The sequence below is a fragment of the Vombatus ursinus genome, unplaced genomic scaffold (genome assembly GCF_900497805.2).
Source record: "Vombatus ursinus unplaced genomic scaffold, bare-nosed wombat genome assembly UNPS02014791.1, whole genome shotgun sequence".
Taxonomy (NCBI): domain Eukaryota; kingdom Metazoa; phylum Chordata; class Mammalia; order Diprotodontia; family Vombatidae; genus Vombatus; species Vombatus ursinus.
The window spans coordinates 1,137,060-1,157,566 of record NW_020954569.1 but is presented as its reverse complement, the minus strand read 5'-3'; the positions used below and the strand labels follow the sequence as shown (position 1 = coordinate 1,157,566).

The 20,507-nt window shown below is 40.1% G+C and overlaps 1 protein-coding gene across 1 annotated transcript; it reads right to left on the bottom strand.

Moving 5' to 3' along the window:
- Positions 1-458: 458 nt before the first annotated feature.
- LOC114048157 (MARVEL domain-containing protein 3-like) lies at positions 459-20,277 on the bottom strand. Its single transcript, XM_027869091.1, has 3 exons — positions 20,192-20,277; positions 12,238-12,388; positions 459-1,979 (listed from the first exon to the last, which is right to left on the bottom strand). Exon 3 carries the CDS (start codon positions 1,903-1,905, stop codon positions 1,402-1,404), a length of 504 nt encoding a protein of 167 aa, XP_027724892.1. The 5' UTR covers positions 1,906-1,979; positions 12,238-12,388; positions 20,192-20,277; the 3' UTR covers positions 459-1,401.
- Positions 20,278-20,507: the final 230 nt, after the last annotated feature.

Sequence of the window (20,507 nt, the reverse complement as noted above, 5' to 3'; positions counted from 1 at the left end):
TTCAAATAGGCAGCCTTGCTGGGGCTGGCGGGAATGTGAGGCCTCACATCTGGAAACTATCCTTTGTCTTGGCCCAAGCATCGCGGCTTAGGAGTGCTATTGTTTCAGGTACGCCCCCACCCTGCCCATAATCCAAACACATGTGTCCCGGGGAGTAGACTGGAGTGGAGAAGTCAGCAGAGCCAGCAACATCCTTGGAAAGAGTTCATTGCATTACAAACTAGGCTCCATTGAGATTAGTGATCCTCTGTGAGTCCCAGGCCACTACCTTCATTTCCAGGTCCTTCCCACCTTTACCACCACTCCCCTTCAATCTTGGGCTTTCCTCAGTAGCGCTCAGGTGGTGGTGTTCTCCATAGCCAAGCTTCCTACTAACATCTTGGTATGCACCCCACCCTCGGCCCCCACCCCAGCCCGGCATGCTGAAGGAAAGAGGTTGCTCAGTGCCTGGGACAGAGTCTCATTGTCCGGGTTGTTATTTACCAGAATTATGTGGAAGGAGCATGACGCTACGTCCTTTCTCTAACACAATGCACTATATTCATCGAGGCCAATAAAGAGTTTGAAAGAAAATGGCACATTGCAAAGCATAATATGTAGAGCACATTCACCCCAAAAGGCAAATTATTTTCTCTCAAATTAACCTCCAGTAACACCTGATTTAGGATCGTAGCCTGTGTAAACTCTCCAGGTAAAGAAACAACGTGTTTTCTTTAAACCAAGCGCATCGTTCTATTTCCCCTGTCAATGAAACCGCACAAACTGGAGAGTAATTCACTTACAGGGAAATGGGTGGTATTTTTAGTAAAGAGCCCATGTGATGAATCTAAGCCAACACTTAAAATATGCAACTGGGAAGCCCACCACCCGCTGGCAAATATCTTGCCCGGCTTCCTATTCCCCCAGTTATCAGAACTCCCTTGCTTTGGAATTACTTTCTACATACAGTGTTTTGCATTCCATCATCTATGCATATCTCTTTTCTTCCCAGGAGAGTTCTGTAAGCACCTTGAAGGTAGGACTTATTTCATGGGATCATAGATTTAGAGCCGAAGACATCTTTAGATTTAGACTTGAAGCCATCTTGTCCAAGCCCCTTGCTTTATGGAGGAGGAAACTGAGGCCCAATGGCTTGCCCAAGGGCATATTTGTCTTGTATCGCTAGAGAGTGTCACATAGTAAGTACTTAATAAATGATTGTTGTATGGAAATTGGATGTCTTCCGATATCCCTGCTCATCCCAATCTGGGGATGAAAGACAGTGTGGTAAAGTGGACACATTTGGGTTCAGAGGACTGGGTTCTATGTGCAAATCAGTTAACTTCTATGGGTGTCAGTTTTCTGACCAGCTCAGATCCTGTTTTCTAAATTTCAAGGTGTCTGAGGCTGCCTCTTGGCCTTCTAAGAGGATTGTTTCCTCAGTGAAAGCCCCACACAAATCATTCCTGAAAAATACACCATCATCAACAAGATGGCAAACATACAGGCCGCCCCTTTGGTCCCAAGGATGTCACAGGTCACAGAAGTGTATCCAGCACTCCTGTAGGTGGCCTCCCGCCACTTGCACACCTCTGTGGCATTGGCAGACTGAATGGAGTGAATGTACAGCCCAGTGCCCAGCATGCAGGTCAGTGCCCCCAGGACATCAATGACCAGCTCAGCCCCAAGGAGCATCCTGGCCTCAGGGATAGTTGTGGAGCAGTTGAGGATGAGGAAAGTCAGAGCCAGGCAGAGCAGCAAACAACTGACCCCCACCGTGCAGTAGCCAGCTGGCAGCTTCCTCCTGTGGTATTGGAGGTCCAGCTCAGCCAGCTGTGAGATTTCATCTCCTAGAAACCCATTCATGGCGTAGCCCAGGGCAAGGTCAGGGGAGCCTCTCAGTCCTCCCAGGCTGAAGAAGCCCATTGAGATGCTCTGTGCAGAAGCAGCAGAAATCAGCACCAGAAGGTTGAGGCTCAGCTTGGCCGGCTGCAGGAGACCTGGAAAAGCTCAGAGGAACAGGAAAAGTTTAGCAAGACCTGTCTGGGAAACAGCTGCAATAAGTGCCTACTCCTCTTGTTCTCCCACGACTCCTATCTAATGATAACTGCTTTATATTTATCATAAAGCAACTACCTATGTATATGTTGTCAATGCAAACGTCAAAGCAGAACAACATTTACTTATAAAATAAATGAAATAAAAATACATTTATTTTATATCATGGATAAAAAGCACATTTGTAGGGTGTTTTCAATACTATACTAGGTCTGTGTTATTATTATCCCTATTTTGCACATGAGGAAACTGAATGTTAGAGATTAAGTGAATGGTCCAGAGCTGCAAGGTCAATTAAGTGCCTGAGGTAAGATTTCAATTTGTCTTCCTAGCTTCCTGCCCAATTCTCCAGTCTAGATACTCTGCCACCTAGAGAAGTGAAATCAGACACAGCCTCACTTTCCAATGACTAATCCAGACTATCCAGATAATCCAGAAAAAACTACCAGTTTAAGAGTGTATCAATCCATTTCAAGAGAACAAACTCCATGGTTTTCTTCCATGGTAAGCCAGTGAGCCCAAATTATACTTTATTTGTGTTTTATTTTTATTATTTTTTCTTTTTTTGGTGAGGCAATTGGGGTTAAGTGACTTGCCCAGGGTCACACAGCTAGGAAGTGTCAAGTGTCTGAGGCCAGATTTGAACTCAGGTCCTCCTGACTCCAAGGCTGGAGCTCTAACTACTGCGCCACCTAGATGCCCCAAAGTATACTTTCTTAATGTCAAATCTCCATTATCTCAATAAATAACGGTAGCCCCCACCATCTCCGGGATTAAATAAATTCTTTGGTATTCAAAGCCCTTCATAACCTAGCCTCTCTCTGCCTTTCCAGTCTTGTCACACCTTACATTCCCCCTCACCCCAAACATATACCCACTCCCTCTGAGATCCAGTGATCCTGGCCTTCTTGGCCTCTTCTTTCTGCTCTGATTTGCTGGTCCTCGGCAGAACTGAAGCCTCTATTTGGGTCACAGTCAGCAGAGGCCTTCAGGCTTTTGTTAAATCTATCTTTTGATCGCCTTTGATTTTGCCTGAGCTGCATTTCCTGAGCTCTACTTGCTCTGTGACTTAGAATAAAAAACTTCCTTTCAATTCTTCTCTATTCCTATGATGCTAATTATGGTCCATGCAAATCACCTTGAGGGGGGCGGGGGAGGGAAGGAAAGGGGAAGGGAATAAGCATTCTTAAAGTGCCTGCCAAGTGCCAGGCACCGTGCTAAGCACTTTAAAAATGTTATCTCATTTGATCCTCACAACCATCCTGCCGGGAGGGTGCTGTTATTATCCCCATTTTACAGTTGAGGAAACTAAGGTGAATGGATGTTAAATGGTTTGCCCTTGTGACTTAGGTGACTTACCCTTGCAATGATGTAATAAGGCTCTTCAGAGATGGGTTTGTACTGAATGTGTGATAGTAAATTATGTATAAAATTTGCAAAGTTGTATTTTCAACAAGCTACTTGATTTAATTACACTACGACATAAAGAAATAAATCTATTCTACCCTCAATGGTGCTGCTTTTGCATGTTTAACAATCTATTCCACTAAAAGCTCTCTAGGCAAATAAAGCATCATCTATTCATTATTCTACCACCAGTTATGTTTTGATTGGATTTTGGGTTGATTTTTTTTAAACATATATTGCCAAGAGAGTTTAAGGACTCAGAAGGTCTGGAATGAGGCCTAGATGTATGATGTAATCCTATTTCTTGCTTTGCCTCATGACGTGAGTTGACATTCAGGAAGATGAGAGATAGCCCAGTTAACTCTCTTAAGTATGTATGGAAATGCACAAGACTAGAATGTAAAGAAACCACAAAATAAGGCTAATCTTCCAAGAACTGTGGAATTGGACGGGACGGAGAAAGTTTCTAGACTAGGGGTAGGGAACCTTGAGGCCACATGTGGCCTTCTAGATTCTTAAGTGTGGCCTTTTGATTGAATCTAAATTTTACAGAACAAATCTAATTTTACAAAACTGAAAGACAAAACTGAAAAGAGTTCCTGCCCTCAAAGAAAATATATTTTATTGCTAGGAAACAACTTATATATAGATATGTAAGAGATTATATACCCCAAGTGTGCATGCACACACATATACACACACATATATACATATATACACACATGTATAAACACCATATAAAACACATATATAAACATATACATGTATACATTATATATATAATATATATATATACCCATACAAAATAAATATGAAGTATTAGTGAGGGATAACAGCTGAGAGAACCAGAAAAGACCTCTTTTAGGAGATGACACTTCAACTAAGTCTTACAGGGATCTAAGAAGCTGAGAAGTTGAAGAAAAGTAAGCAAAATGATATGCCTCAGAGTATCCATGTGAATGGTATGGAGAGGTTTTTCCTAGGGTCATAATAAGGCAATAATTACTGATAACCAAATAAAACTACTTTGGTTATACAGAATTTGGATCCAGAAGAATCATTAATAGCAATAAAAATATACTATTCAGTCAGTAAAGTCATTGTGATATTGTCTAATATTTTCCTATATACTTCAACATGGGGTGCCATTTTGTTTTAGCAATGACTGATCAAACATCTTATCAGTGGAGATGTGGCTTAGTTTAGTGAGTAGAGATCCTGCCTTGTAGTAAGAACTAGGCCTAGGTCCATTCTCTGGTATATGCTGACTGAATGAGTCCATGCTTAACTAACTTCTTGGTACCCCAGAAACTGAACTGTAACCTTGAAATTTTAGAGCAAGTAGTGATCTTATTAAGTAAAGCAAGTTGCTTAATAGGATCTCCCTCTATGGATGAAATCACTGTTTCCCCTCACCCAACAAAATCCTACCATTAACTTTATATTTTTGCCCATATCCCATGGCTCAGACAGCTCAACTATTTTCTTATACCTTATAGTTGTATTCTTATTTTAGAGTAGGGAAATGTATTTTTAAACATTTTCTTATAAGTCATATAAAGGCAGGGAAGTGTACTAGGACCCTCCAAGGAACCTGGAAGATCAGAGATCAAATTCTGCCTTGAAAATAGATTAGTTGTGTGACCCTAGGCAAGACACTTCTCACTGTTCCCAGCCAGCTAAGGATATGAAATACAGAAGAGTTGCCAATCTGCTTTGGTAGAGGGAATATCAACACTAGGAGTTCCCTCTGCTGATGAAATTATAGCTTCAGAACCCTGCCCCACCCCCCAAAAAAAGGTCATCTTTTTTTTTAGTTTATGATGAGTGCAATGATGCTATGGATTCTGTATAATTCTGATTTTCCAAACAATAAATATTTATTAAGAGTCTACTATGTGCCACACTGATGTTTCGGTTCATGTTCACAAAATGCTGCCCTGGCATAATGGTTGAACTCCTATTTCTGGACTGGCAAATTCAACATTTTAAAATATGATTATTCTGCAAGTAAATATGTTACACAAACCAGAGACAGCTGAAGACTAGATCAACTGGTTCAGACTGAGAACAGATGTGACAGCATTTTTATTTCAAAAGGACAGATTGACATTTAATTATGCATGGCGAAAAATGAAAGGCATAAGTTTTCAGAAGTTAAATCCAAATGCTTTCATTAATAAAACTGTGAGCAGTTTTACCTTATAGAAATGTAAAAATGATAAAATAATTTTGCTACTGAAGTAGACTGCCTAGACCCTACGTCAATGATAAAAACTGGGGGCGTAGAGTGCGAAATGCTCCTCTGACTTTGCTAATGAGCTGTGTAATTACAGGCCTTAATAAAAAAGGAGTAAACAGGCTAGTAAGGAACAGCTTCTAAGTCTGCATTAGAATAAAATCATCTTATTGGAGGAGAAAGTTTTCTGTTAAAAGGGAAAACACTTGAAAACCAAAAGCCTAGGGTTAGCAATACAATATCTTAACTGCATTGGAGCAAGTTACAGTAACAGGACTGGTCAGCGAGAGCCTAGCCCTGAGAGCAAGCTCAGGGGCCCCGTATGAATGTTTGTGAGCATGCTTCTGGACAGTAATGGAGGCTCCCGCTCCCCACTTGAGAACATGCACAGGTGTTCTGTGATTCTTTCCAGTCTACTTACTGTGTGCCTTGTTGATCAGCTGCTGAGTTGGAACTGGGTGAGTGTGCAAAAGATTTCTATGGGAGCAACTTGATCTCTTTCCTGGTAGTAAGGGAGGCAAGGACTGTTGTAAGCCTCCAAGTGGGGAGAAGGGGGATGAAGGGGGAGAGTAAAAGGTGGGGGAAGGGGGAAGGGGAGGGAGAGAGAGAGAGATTTTTCCTACCTGAGTCAATACGAAGCCATGAGCCTATAGCCTTGCCTTTATCTCTATTGTATCTATTTTTTTTTTCTCTTAGGTAAAAAGGTATTGGAGATGGTTGCTACCTTGTAAGGTTTGAAAGGTAAGAAACCCTTGTTGGAGGTTGCTGGAATTTAAACCTTAATTCTAAGCATTGTAAAATGTGTTTTGTAATCTGGTTATAAGGTACTATGGGCCTGTTCTTGAGTAACTTCCTAATTCTTCATAATTAATGAGGTCCTAGATTTAGACCGGTACTTCTATTTCATGATCTGTCTTCCTCCATATGTCTTCTGTAGGCCACATGAAATCAGTGCATGCTTCATTAGTTCTTGTCAGGATAGAGCAGGGTGGAGAACCTGGGTACTTGAGGTTACATGTGGCCTTCTCTGTCCTTGGGTGCGGCCTTTTGATTGAGTCCAAGTTTTACTGAACAAATCTTTTTATCAAGGGGATTTGTTCTGTGAAGTTTTGGATTTAGTCAAAGGGCCGCACTTGAGGACCTAGAGGGCCACATGAGGCCTTGAGGCCTCAGGTTCCCCACTCCTGGGATGGAGTATCCAAATGTGGGGGTGTAATCGGGTAGGTGGCCCTAGTTGGTAGAATTCACTTACATGATTCACATATCTTAAACTGAAAAGTAAACTGTTAGAGAATCTCAGTTCTTCACAATAGAATCACAAGTGACGAATTGGGTTGAAAAGTATATTAGGGAAATGTGAAACAGAGCTCTCAGGAGTGTGAAGGCACTATTTCAAATAAGAGAGTTTCAAGTAAGGGAAGAATAGGTCTGTGATGCTTTTTAAATTTCTTGACACTCAATCTTTTTCTTTTTGTGAGGCAATTGAGGTTAAGTGACTTGTCCAGAGTCACACAGCTAGTGAGTGTTATGTGTCTGAGGCCAGATTTGAACTCAGGTCCTCCTGACTCCAGGGCTGGTGCTCTATCCACTATACTACCTAGCTGCCCCTTCTGACACTCAATCTTGATTCTCAAGCTTCATCATCATCATTACCACCACTACCACCACTACCACTACCACGTCCAACCTACTGGAATTTGAGGAGAAAGAAAGTGTGGAATAGTGGAAAGTGTACTTGTTCTTGGTTCAAAGACCACATGTAGTGCTTCTTACCTCTGTGGCCATAGGCAAATCACTTAACCTCCCTAGGCTTCAATTCACTCCCCGATAAAATGAAGGGTCTCTGAGGTTCCTTATTTATGATATGAGTCCACATTAAGTGAGCACAGCCAGGCTTCATGTCATAACTCAAAAAGCTGCAGAAGCAATACTCTTGGTCTTCCTAATGAATAACCCTCTGAGGGTTAGGTCCATTCTCCTTTTACAGCTCCCAACCCGTTGGGCATCTGGTGACTTTGGTGTTACAGTCAGAATGGCCAAATCACAGATTGAGTTATCAGTATGGATTTGGATGAAGGGGAATTAGCTGTGGTTAAATAAATCCATGCTTGGTTCTGGTTTAAGCACCTAACACTTATAAGGCAGCTAAAATAAGGCTGTGAATTGTTTCAGCTTAAAAAAAAAATCCCAAAGAAAGTTTTGGTGCAGATACAAATGCAAATCAAAGTAAGATATACATAGGGTGTTTGAGAGTTCAGGTAAAACAAGACTCTTTACTTGCTGGAAACCACAGAGTTCTAGGTCACTGAGAGGTGCCATTTTCATTACTCCCTTCATTACCATTCCATTACTGTGGTTGCACAAATATTTTCTACTTAAGTCTCAAAACACAGAACTCAAACCTCAACAAATACAAACCCGAAGAACATGTAACTCATCACCCCTATCCTCCCAAGGTCATCTGACAGCCAAGTGTTTTACACCAATCAACAAAAAGACCCACCTCTGCTTGAACACAAGTTAGAACACCTTCCTAGACCCAGCTTTTGGTGAGGTTTGCCAGAAAGAGAGTTTAAGTTTTGGGGGCCCACCACAGATACTTTTAAGACAGTCTGTGGATGATGAATGGACAGCCTTGAGTACCAGCCATGAGGGATGGGTTGGGTGTAACTGTAGGAGAGAGAAGGAAAGGAGTTTGTCACATTCAGGTACTGAAGTCTTCCTGAATTGTCTGGAAACCACAGCTAATGGCTCTTCACCATGGGAACATCTGGAATATAAGCACTTCTGTGCATATTAAAAACCCTATTTATAGTTTTCTTTAAATGCTGGGAAAGGCAATTATGTAAAGTACTGCTGTGTTATTAGGCTCTTCAAAAAAAAAATCTCCATGCTTGCAATTTCCTTTTCCAAAGCCTAAAAGTAATTCAGACTTTCCCTGATCCTGCCCTTGTCAATTTGGCAAGTACTGATTTACTTTTCTTAATTCAGAAAAAGCCCCAAGTTCAGGTCTGCTGGCTGGTTGGTGAAAACAAAATGATGTTCATCAAGCCACAAGGATCATGGTTCTGGCTAATGGCTGACACCAGGCCCCAAGAAGCCCAAAATGTTTTGGGGGCTCCCACAAGCATTTGGAAAATCCCACAGTAATACAACTAAGAATATTTAGACCATAGAAAGAGACTCCAGGCCCCAACATGGAATCATAGCTTTTTCATCTCCTCTCTAAGGAATAAATTGATGCCGAAGGCCATTCCAAGGGTGGTTAGCAACTACTAGAATTTTAAATATTTGCACTTCTTAAAATGCAAAGTTAAATTTGGCAGCAGCTCAATTTCGCAGCATTGTTCTCCTGGGCTATAATAAGGTATCATTTTTCTTTTCTTTTCTTTTTTTGGATATAGCCTAAAAGCTGGAGACAGCAATATCAAACAAACCAACGCTGAGGTGAAAAGCCACGGAGGACCTCATATTTCTTGTCTTCAGGGCCAGTCTGATGACCACTTTATTGCAGGTTCTTCCATATTTCTCCTAAGGGTAGATGAGAGGGCAGAAAGGCAGGAGAAATTCAAATGAAAGGAGTGGGGGATTGGGTCTCAGCTATGAGCTCAGATACCAAACATTTATTCTCAATCATTGTTCAGTTTTAGAAGACAGGATGGGTGGGGGGAAGTGAGGGGAAAGGTGTGGTTTTTTTTTCAATCTGTATCTCACTTTCATTGGCTATAACTTGGAGATTTTTCCAGGGTTGTGAATGTAGAGTTCTTTTCATTTCATAATGTTGCAGGTACTTGTTTTCAGTGTCTATACTAGGTATTAGCCTGGGAATTTCAGAGGATCTATGAATTTGAATGGGAAAAATTTGTGGAATTGTGGATACTGTGATGGACCTGGGGTCAAAAAGAGCTGAGTTCAAATCCTGCCTCAGACACTGACTAGCTATGAGATCCTGGACAAGTGTGATCTTGGGCAAATCTCTTAAATGCCCCCTGATTCAATTTCCTCATCTATAAAATGGGGATAATAATAGCAATTCTCTCCCAGGGTCGTTGAGAGGATAAAAATGGGATATTTGTAAAGTGCTTTGTAAACTTTAAAGCATTATATAAATCCTAGCTACTATTATTCCTTACATTATGAATGTAGGCAAAAAAAAAAAGATTCTGAGAATGGGTCCATAGCCTTTATCAGACTGCCAAAGGTGTCCATGACACAAAAAAGGTGAAGAACCTTGTATCTATACCAATTTCATTCTCACTGGATTTTTCCCTCCTACATAACAAGGTTTGGATTTTGCCAGATGCAGAATGTTAAATCTTTTTCTTTTTAAAGAAGTCCATTACCTGTGGTGACTATGAAGGAATTTTAAAACTGTATCACTGGAGGCCACATGATAGCATGGAAAGAGTTGAATGTCAAGAAGTCAAAGTCCTGGCTCCAACTAGATGTGTGACCTTAGATAATAATAATTTACATCTTTCTTTCTTTCTTTCTTTCTTTCTTTCTTTCTTTCTTTCTTTCTTTCTTTCTTTCTTTCTTTCTTTGTTCTTTCTTTCTTTCTTTCTTTCTTTCTCTTTCTTTCTTTCTTTCTTCCTTCCTTTTCTTTTTTCTTTTTCTTTCTTTTTTCTTTCTTTCTTTTTCTTCCTTCTTTTCCTTCCCTCCCTTCCTCCCTCCCTCCCTTCCTTCCTCCCTCCCTCCTTTCCTTCCTTCCTTTCTTCTTTCTTTCTTTCTTTCTTTCCTTCCTTCCTTTCTTCCTTCCTTCCTTCCTTCCTTGCAAATATTTTCCTCACAACCTGCAAAGTAGATAGCAAATCATTATTGCCATCTTGTAATTGAGAATACTGAGGCAGGTGAACTCACTTATTCCAAGTGGTTTAGCTAGTGTCAGAGCCAGGAGCTGAACCTAGATGTCTTGACTCTCAATCAAACCCCATCTCCATGATACCATGTTGTTATTTCGTGTCTTAACTTCCTTATCTGTAAAATTAAGGGCTGAACCCTAGATGATCTCCAAGACCCCTGTTTTTTACTCTAAGTATCTACTATCTGGACTTTATATTTGATTCATCTCCTGCCAGAGAAATAAATGCTATCCCAGGCTTCAGAGAGAGGGTAAAAAACAAGCAAGCTAAATAAATGTTCCCCCATCACATTGCCAAGTTGAGCAGAGAGCAGGGATTAGAACATTGAATTTCTGACTGGCTGGTCCAAGGAACTAGAGAGAGGGAATGAGCACTCACCTCAGGCCAAATGCCAGGTTCCATTTTTAAGGCTTAAGATAGCCCCTATTCAAAACGTCCCTTTTTTCTTTTTAAGACAACCAACAAAAACTTCTGATGTCACTTTTTTCTTTCTTTGTTCTTTTACACTTTAAATCGAAAATGTGCACCCCCACTTACCTGATATTTATGTTTCTTCCACCCCCACCTCCATTTTCTAAGATTGTTATTGTTTCCTTCTATTGGGTCCCCAAACATCATAAGCTTCAATTTTTTAAAATAAGAAAACTTTCAAAAAGTTAACATTAGATTGCTTGCCATTCAGTAACTGTCATTTAGTTTGGTCACCATCTTTTAAAATCATTTGACCCAAGTGCATGAGATGAAAACATCAGGGACCAAGGTCTTGCTTACCATTCTCACCATTATCATATGGTAGTCCCATGGCATAATAGGTAATGCCCTAAGAATCAGGAAGGCTTGAGTTTAATTCCTAGTTCTGACACATACTGGCTATGTGATCCTGGGCAAGTCACTTAAACTCTTGAAGCCCTGGGTACTCACCAATTAATCAATAAACATTTATTAAGTGCCTACTATGTACCAAATCAATAAACATTTATTAAGTGCCTAATAGGTGTCAGGCACTGTGCTAAGCACTGAAAGAAGCAAAAGACAAAAAGAGGCAAAAGACAGTCCTTGTCCTCAAGGAGTTTACAATCTGATAATTATGATCTACTCTTCTAGCTCTATAAGCTGCAGTATACTTGTTGGTATACATTAATAGAGGAAGTTCCTTATGCTGGTGAAATCAAAGGGTCAAATTTTTTTTAAAAAAGTATATTTTATTATCAGACTAATTAATTTGCTTTTCATTTTCTGTTGTTCTGTGAGAGGAGTACTGCTGAGGTGACCCAAATATAAAGTCCAGATCATGAAGACTCAGAATGGAAAGGAGCCTTGAAGGTCATCTAGATGTTTCAACCCCATTATTTTACGGATGAGGAAATGGGAGGTGAAATGTCAACATCGTGTAGAGAAAGTCACTTCCTATAGACCCTGATCTATGGACTTAGAATGAAAATTAACCAAGTCATGTAATCCTTCCAGGCTAGGGGCATGGCCTATATTTATGGCAAGGAGGCAAGATGCGTGAGATGGTGCAAAAGCCTGAAGTGGAAGAGCATTTGCATGTGTATACTCTAATGATAGTGTGGCAAGGAATTCCTGTCCCATCATATATCAACAAGTTGTGATTTATTTTTCCAGATAGAGGAAACCCTTTACATTTGGGGAGTCAAATTCTTAGGACAAGACACTGCCCTAAAGACCTACCTTACTTTACCTGTGTGTAGTTTCTTGGCTGTCCTCTTGTCATGATGGTTGTTTAGCTGAGAGGTCTCTCTTCCTATAGCCTGCAAATTGGGAGGATGTTTGAGAAGAGCAGGCATCTTTTTCCATACTCTGGGTTCTCCCCTGCTAATACCTATAGCAGTAAAGAGAATTCAGTTCAGGTTTTAATTTTAATACATTTTTCTTCTTTAAAAATTATTTTTCCTGGTCCTTTTGTTATTACACAGCACTAATTTCCAAATATATCCCTTCCCTGCCAATCAAGTCATCCCTTGTATCAAGATTAAAAAATAAAGGGGAAAAAAACCCATTTCCTCAAAGGCAACCAACACAGTAATCAGTCTGACACTATACAGAACATACCACACCTTTTGTGTCCAACTTCTGAAATGAAGGGAGGAGGGTATGTTCTCCCTTCTCCAGGGGCTAATCCAATCTAATCCAATCCAATCCAATCAACGTTTATTATGCACCTGTCAAGTGCCAGGCACTGTGCTAAGATCTGGGGATACAATTAATAGAAAGACAGTCACTGCCCTCAAGAAACTTACAATCTAAAAGGGGAGACAACACACAAAAGGAGGCAGGAAACTGGGGTGGGAGTTGGGTAGTGGGGGATAGGACACCAGGAAGCATCTTGTTCTGTGGAGTTGAAACCAGGCAGGGCAGCAGATATAAAATGGAGAGAGCTGAGTCCATTTTCTGCCCTCTCTAAAGGAAGGCATTGGGAAGAGTTTGATTGGTACTCCTCCCTTCAGCCCTCCAGAGGGTAGAAGAGACTGAGGGAGGTAGAGTCAATCCGGTGGTGAGTTTAAAAGTGATAAGCTTACCATTGGAGAGGCATCTTGTTCTGTGGAGCTGAAATTCAGTCAGGGCAGCAAATGCAAAGTGGCTGAGTTTGTTCATTATAATTACACAGCACACCGTTCTGTTTTCTTGTTCTTTCCATTTATATAGTTGTGGTCATTGTACTCCTGGTCTTATTTTGAGTTCTTCTTTAGTACGTACAAGTCTTCTTGTGCTTCTCTAAATCTTTCATATTTGTAGCTACTTAGAGCACAGTAATATTCTATTATATTCCTACACTAAAATCTTTTTAGCCATTCCCCAAATGATAAGCACTTTCTTTCCATCTCTTGGCTACTCCAAAAAAGTGCTTCTGTGATATGTACATACATACATAAATATATATGAATATTTTAGTTCTAGTATACATGAGACTTTTCTTTTAATTTTGGGGGGTACACGCCTGGTATTGGGATCTCTGGGTCAAAAGTGAATGGACCTTTAGTCAGTTTTTTAGCTTAATTACAAATTGCTTTCAGGAAGAGTTGGATAAACTTATTGTTCTACCAGAGGTATATTGATGCACCTGTCCTCCTGAAGACCCTCTAACATTGACTATTTCTATTTTTGTCATTGTTGCAGCTTACAAAGGTATGCAGTAACAACTCAGAGTCATTTGATTTACATTTCTCTTATATTTGGGGAAATTTTTCCTGTAGTTGCTAATAGTATTGGTTCTTCTGGAAGCCCTATGTTTATATCTGTTGACTAGTTATTCATTTGGAGAATGACCCTTAGCCATACTCATACACACACACACACACACACACACACACACACACACACACACACAACCTATGTAAATTGGATATCAGATTCTTGTTAGGGATAGCTAATGAAAAGATTTTCACCCTAATGGACAGTTTCCCTTCTAATCCTAGCTGCATTGATTTTGTTCATGCAAAAGCTTTTTAATTTCATGTAATAAAAATTATCTGTTTTATCTTTTATGATATTCTCTATCCATTCTCTGGTGAAGAATTTCCCTCTCAGCCAGAGTAAGGAAAGGCATGGCTTATACAATTTTCTTCTAAATTTTGACGCATTTTTTCATGGTTTCCATATAGTTTCTGGTTTATAACTAGACAGGATACCTTTTGACAGATTTGTAAAGCCAGGGCCAACCTTCCTTGGTTTCAGTAGGCATTTACTGAAAGTTTGTGAAACTATAAACATTTCCATGGATATGAAGCCAAATTTTCTAAAATAATTCAGGCCCTACTAACCCCAACACTACTGCTTCAGAAAGCACTATTCAGATCCACTGGCCAAGGATTTAAATCCTAAGCTCATGGGAACAAACTAGCATAGGACAATGAATGTAACTCATTTCTTATCCCTCTGTCTTTGAATTGCATGACAGGAAATTGTTTTCCTACATGTACTTACTCAGAAGAGAAGAAAATTAAATTCAAAAGAAAAACAGTAGAGCCGTGGGAAGATAGACATAGGAGAAAGGCATTCTTAATCCTGGTGACTTTGTTGTTAATGAAATAGAAAAATGCAGGTGTATGTAAGTGGAAGGAGGATTACAAGCCCATTTAGACACCGGTCACGAAGAGGCATACAAGCTCCTGGCTATCACTGGAGAGGAAGAAGAATGTGCCACCAAAGGAGATGGGAAACTAGAAAATCCTAGAGCATGATTTTAATAGGTTCCCCCACACAAGATTTAATTTCAGCTTGGACCACCCCAATTCTTATTAGCATGATCATGTTCTACTCTAATAGATGGCATTGATTATAAGGTATTATAAAGGAACCTGCTTTTTCCATTAAAAAAAATCACCAAAGACAAAAGCACTTACCATTTAATTCAATCTTAAACTTCTTATTAAGAAAAACCTAACTGTAGGCATAACTCACAGGACATTGCTTCTCAATAATGGCACTAATACATTATCTCCAAACTGTGTGTGGTACAGTGAAAAGAGCTCTGGATTTGGAGTCAAGGGACCTGGGTTCAAATTCTGATTTTGCCACTTACTGCCTTTGTAACTTTGGACAAATTACGTAACACCTAGTGGATCTAAATTTGCTCACCTGTAAAAAGAGGAGATTGGATTGGAAGACACAGTTTGGTGATAATGTATTAGTGGCGTTATTGAGAAGTGATGTTGGTTGCAGCAATGTCCCATGAATTATACCTATAATTAGTTTTTTTATAAGGGGCTTAAGACTGAGTTAAGTCTCTGTCAGCTTTAACTCTATGATCCTAATGTTATATTCAACTGACCACTAGAGACATAAGTCAGATAGCTACAGACAGAACTAAGCAATGTCAGTTGAATGTCAGGGTGCCCGTTACTCTCTTTATACCATTGTTCACATGGAACTAACCTCCTTGTTTCACCTTCAATCTTGTTTTTACAGAAGCAGTTAGTGGTATCCGATGGGTCTTTTGTAATTCCAACATGAAAGTTTTTATGAAAAATCAACACAAAAATAATCCTTACAGTAATATTTGGAGTACTATTTGACTGCCATTGCTTTTTCATATCAGAATTCCACTAAGTAAAGCAAAAAGAGATACCCCAGTGAGTCATCTCGATATTCCCAGGGAATATTTGTATACTAACTCCTCTTCCTCTTGACGTCCATAATATATATCAGCAGCTGGCCCTACAATGACCCCTAATATGGCTGCAAAAAGACTACTGCCCAGCGGAGAGGGGGAACACTGGCACATCCCAATGCATAGACACACACGTAGACAGACATCATTTATGTGGAGTCTCCTGTCATTACAAAGGGTATCGCTATCTCAGAGTTAATAGGGATACCACATTCCAGAAACGTAAGAACTTAACCAGTCCCCAGGGATTTGGGGGTAAAAAATTCATTCCCTTCTTGGGCTACAAAACACTAACAGCAAATGAAAAATGTTGCCTGTCCCTTCCAGCTCTAAATCTCTGATCCACTGATCGTATCTGAAGCTAAGTAAAAATTAGGCAGTTTTATTACAGCATATTGAAGCAGATTCCCCCATGACTAATTGACTCCCTGGGAGGGAGTCACTCAGTCTTGGAAGCTATAGTTAGTACCTCGACCAGAGGTATTACTAAAACCATTGCTTATGTGGATTAAATAGCAGTCAGGTCAGTGCAGAGGGACAGGAAAAGGACTTGGTTATTTACAACCTGTGTGACTCCAGGCAGGTCCCTTCACCTCTCTGTGCCTCAGTTTCCTCATTTAATGATCTCTAATGTCCCTTCTCTCTGTAAATCTTCTGACCCCCTGCCTTAATGGCCTAAAGGAGTTATCCCAAAGTGCCTGATTCACTTTAAGAAAATGATTTACTCACCACAATATAAGCTCAAAAGTTCAGTAGATTTCATGCTAGGATCCAATGATCCAAAAAAAAAAAATGCCTATGGATTCAATTATCTTTGCAGATGGCCACTTATCTCCTTTCTTAAACAACTTGCACACAGTTAAACAAGTAGTCAAGACTTAAAATATTATTTTGTTGCCCCTGAGGGGAATCCATGGGATTAGTAAACAAGACATTCCTAGACGAATACAATGCAAATGCTGTTTCAGTAGAATTGCTTTTTGCCCAAGGCAGCATGATGTAGTGGAAAGAGAGGCAGTTTTGGAGCCAAGAAGACCTGGGTTCAAATCCTATCTTAGACACATCCTGTCTGTGTGACCCTGGGAAGGTGCTTTGTCTCTGAGAGTCCTAGGTCAGTGCTGCTGAGCTCAAATAGAAATGGTGCCACTAAACCATACCCAAGGAACACTGCGGGTCTCATTTTCACTTGTTTAAAAAAATGTAATGTTATCTGTGTTTTATTGTGTTTTTATTTATTTTGTTAAATATTTCCCGATCATATTTTAATCTAATTTCAGTAGCACTCAGGAGTGTTGTGGGCACTCCTACTGTAGAGAGTTCTCCATGACTGTGAGTAGCAGAGAAGGTGCCCATGCACATTGGCAGAAGAAATGTCTTTGCCAGAGAGTTCCCTACACCAATAAAATCACAGGCCAAGTCCCTACACCCCACTATTTACCATTCAATCCAGGAATCTTTCTGTGGAAAGCAAACTATTGAAGCAAAAAGGGCATTGGACCAGAAATCAGAAGACCCGAGCGCCCCTACTCATCTTGTCACTTATTAGGAGATCTCAAGCAAGTCACTTAATATCTCGGAGCCTCAGTTTCCTGATCTGATCTAAAATGGGGATACAAATTCCAATTGCCCCTCACTTCACAGGGTTGGTGTGCTTTTCAAATGAAATCATAGAGTCCTAAAATTGGAAGGAAATTTGCAGGGCACCTACTCTAAATCTACCTGATGACATATGAATCTCCTCTACATAGCATCTCTGAAAAATGTTCCTCTAACTTCCACTTCAACATGTCCAGTGACAGAAAATTCTGTATACAGATCAAAGTGTTTCATAAATGAATCATTTAAAAAACTCAGACATAGCAAGATTGATTCCATCTTTAGTCCATCCTACTGTGCTGTCATTTTTATCTTTTAATAAAAAGAGGGGGTTATTTCTTTTCTTTGATTACAATGAAGACCCTATTAGGTAGACTTACAGGAGGACCTGGAAAACAGTTGAATGGGATGAGAAGGCCTAAATGTGCTGCAATCTGCACTGTTGGAGGATAATGATAGGTAATATTTATGTAGCACCTACTATGTGCCAGGCACTGTACTATGTGCTTTGCAAATATTATTAGATCTTCACAATAACTCTGTGAGATAAGTGCTATTACTATCCCCATTTTACAGATGAGGAAACTGAAGCAAATAGCGGTTAAGTCACCTTATCCAAGGTCACACAACTAGTAAGTATGTGGGGTTGGATTTGAACTCAGGTCTTCCTCACTCCAGGCTTGGCCCTCTCTCCACTATGCCACTTAGCTGGCTGAAATCAGTGAGGTCATGGATCTGTTAAAGTCCCAAAGATGGAACTAAAAAGAAGAACTTTCAGGATAAAACCTCACTTTTGTGCCTAGGGCACTCATGGAATTGCAGGATTTCAGAGTTAGAAGGATTTTCACAACGGCCATCCAACCTGACATGGACCTGAAAAGAATGTCCACTATAGAACACCCAGCAAGTGGTCACCCAGGCACCTAAAAACCTCTAAGGAGGAGCAGCTTATATCCTCCTCAGCCAGTCCTTTCTACTTTTGGACAGTTCTAATAATGATTTGGGAGTTTTCCCTGACACCAAGCCTACATTCTGCCTTTGGGGACCAAACAGCCCTCCAAATACTTGAAGATACTTTACATATAATTACAAATTATATACATATTACAAGCAATTATATAATTTTATTTTGATTTGGTTATTTCAGTTGTGTCTGACTCTTCATGACCTCATTTGGAGTTTTCTTTGGCAAAGATATTGCAATGGTTTGCCATTTCCTTCTCCAGCTCATTTTACAGCAGAGAAAACTGAGGCAAACAGAGTTAATTAACTTGCCCAGGGTCACACAGTTAGTGTCTGAGGTCATATTTGAACTCAGGTCTTCCTGATTCCAGGCTGGGAACTCTATTCATTGTACCATCTAGCTGCCCATATACATATTACGAATAAAATGTGTTATTACATATGTCATATATGAAAGTAGTTGGAGCAGTAAATAGAGTACTGGACCTGGAGTCAGGAAGACCTGAGTTCAATTACTAGCTGTGTGACCCTGGGCAAGTCATTTAACCCCTGTGTGCCTCAGTTTCCCCAAATGAGGATAAATCACCTACTGCCAGGTGTCACCTCCAGGTGTTATTAGGATCAAATGAGATAACATTTGTAAAACACTTTGCAAACCTTAATGCTCTACATAAATGGTAGCTATTATTATTATTACTATCATGTGTCTCCCTCCTCCACCCCAAATCTTACTTTCTAAATATCCCCAAGTCTTTTATCTAATTCATATCCATCAAGAATTTAAGGTCTTTTACTGTTCTGGTTGTCCTCCTCTCAACCCTATCCCGCTGATCAATAGGAGCTATGATATTTGCACATGTTATAATGCCATAAGTGTACATAACCTTCTGCTTTTGGGGTAGATCCGATATCAAGTATCCATGGAAAACACAGACAAGAATCATAGAGGATGAAAAGGCAGAGAGGGCTTGTGGTCTGTCTGGGTGTATCCACTCTACATGAGAGTGAGTCCTGAGCCAGAGCTGACCTGGCTAAGGAGTGAAAGGATTGAAGCATTGGAAAGAATGTCAGAGGTCACTTTTTGATGCATTAAGGAATCCCTTCTATAATATCCCTGATAAAAGGTCATCCAGTCTTTGCTTAAAATCTCCTTGTTTTTAAGACTTTGCCAACGTGCCTTAGCTGCTATCTCCCTCTACTAGTGAAGCCCCCTTCTCTATTGATGAGTTCCTCCTAGAAACTCTATTTTGAGGAAGGATCCAAACCAGCCAGGCTTCACTCTCTGGACTTTGCCACCATTCTCCTAGAGGACGACCTTCCCAGACTCCCTCTTGTTTTTCACCTCCCTTTTATGGGTTGCATTCCCATGTTAGAATGTATATTCCTTAACACCTGGACTGTCTTTCTTTTTTTATTGTATTTGTATTCTTAGCATTTCTGACAGTGCCTAGCACATAGTAAGCAATTAATAAATGTTTGTCTTCTTGGACAAAGTTCCTACACCAATGAAATAATGGAACAGGCCAAGTATCAATGACTGACAGCACAAATGGGAATAGATAAAAGTCACATAACTCTCATTCCCCTAAAAGACCGAAAAGAAGTTTCAGTTTCAACTTGACCACTCATCATTTCACAGATATTTATCTATGTCTTGGTTCTACAAGAATTATGGAGAGAATTGATTCTGACAAAATATGGGGTATTCTGCACAGTATGGAGCAGATAAGGATATCAACGCAAATTTATGTGTACATTTCTTCTTAAGCACAACTTGTAACAAATATCCTGGGGGGGGGGGAAGGAAGGTATCTAGGGATTCAATTAGCTTTGCAGATGATCACTGGTCTGCTTCCTAAAACCAATTTTTAACATTGCTAAACCTAGGCTTTAAATTTAATTTTTAAAAATTACTTCTGAGAGGATGACAAGCCTTGGGAAATGTTTGGTACTCACAGCTGGCATTGTGATTCCTCTGGATTTGCAAAACATGTCCAAAGCCATTCCTTTAAGCACTCCAGGACAGAGGAGGGCAGCTTTCAAATGATTCTTGTTTAGTAATGAGTCTTCAGACCCTTGTACCTTGCTAAAAAATGGTTCATTGAAATGCTATTCGACTTGGCTATTGAGAGTACTTATGAGAGAAATTCACTGAATGCTCAAAGCACTTTCTCAGCAGAAGTGTTTTTCCCCAAGAATACAGAATTTTTAGATGAGAAGCTGGAATAGGGAGGAATCCATTAATGTTCAACAGAAACCAGGTCTGAGGTTA

What these genes read in the sequence shown, in the direction of transcription:
- LOC114048157 (XM_027869091.1), bottom strand. Translation starts at nt 1,905, where the DNA reads ATGGGCTTCTTCAGCCTGGGAGGACTGAGAGGCTCCCCTGACCTTGCC.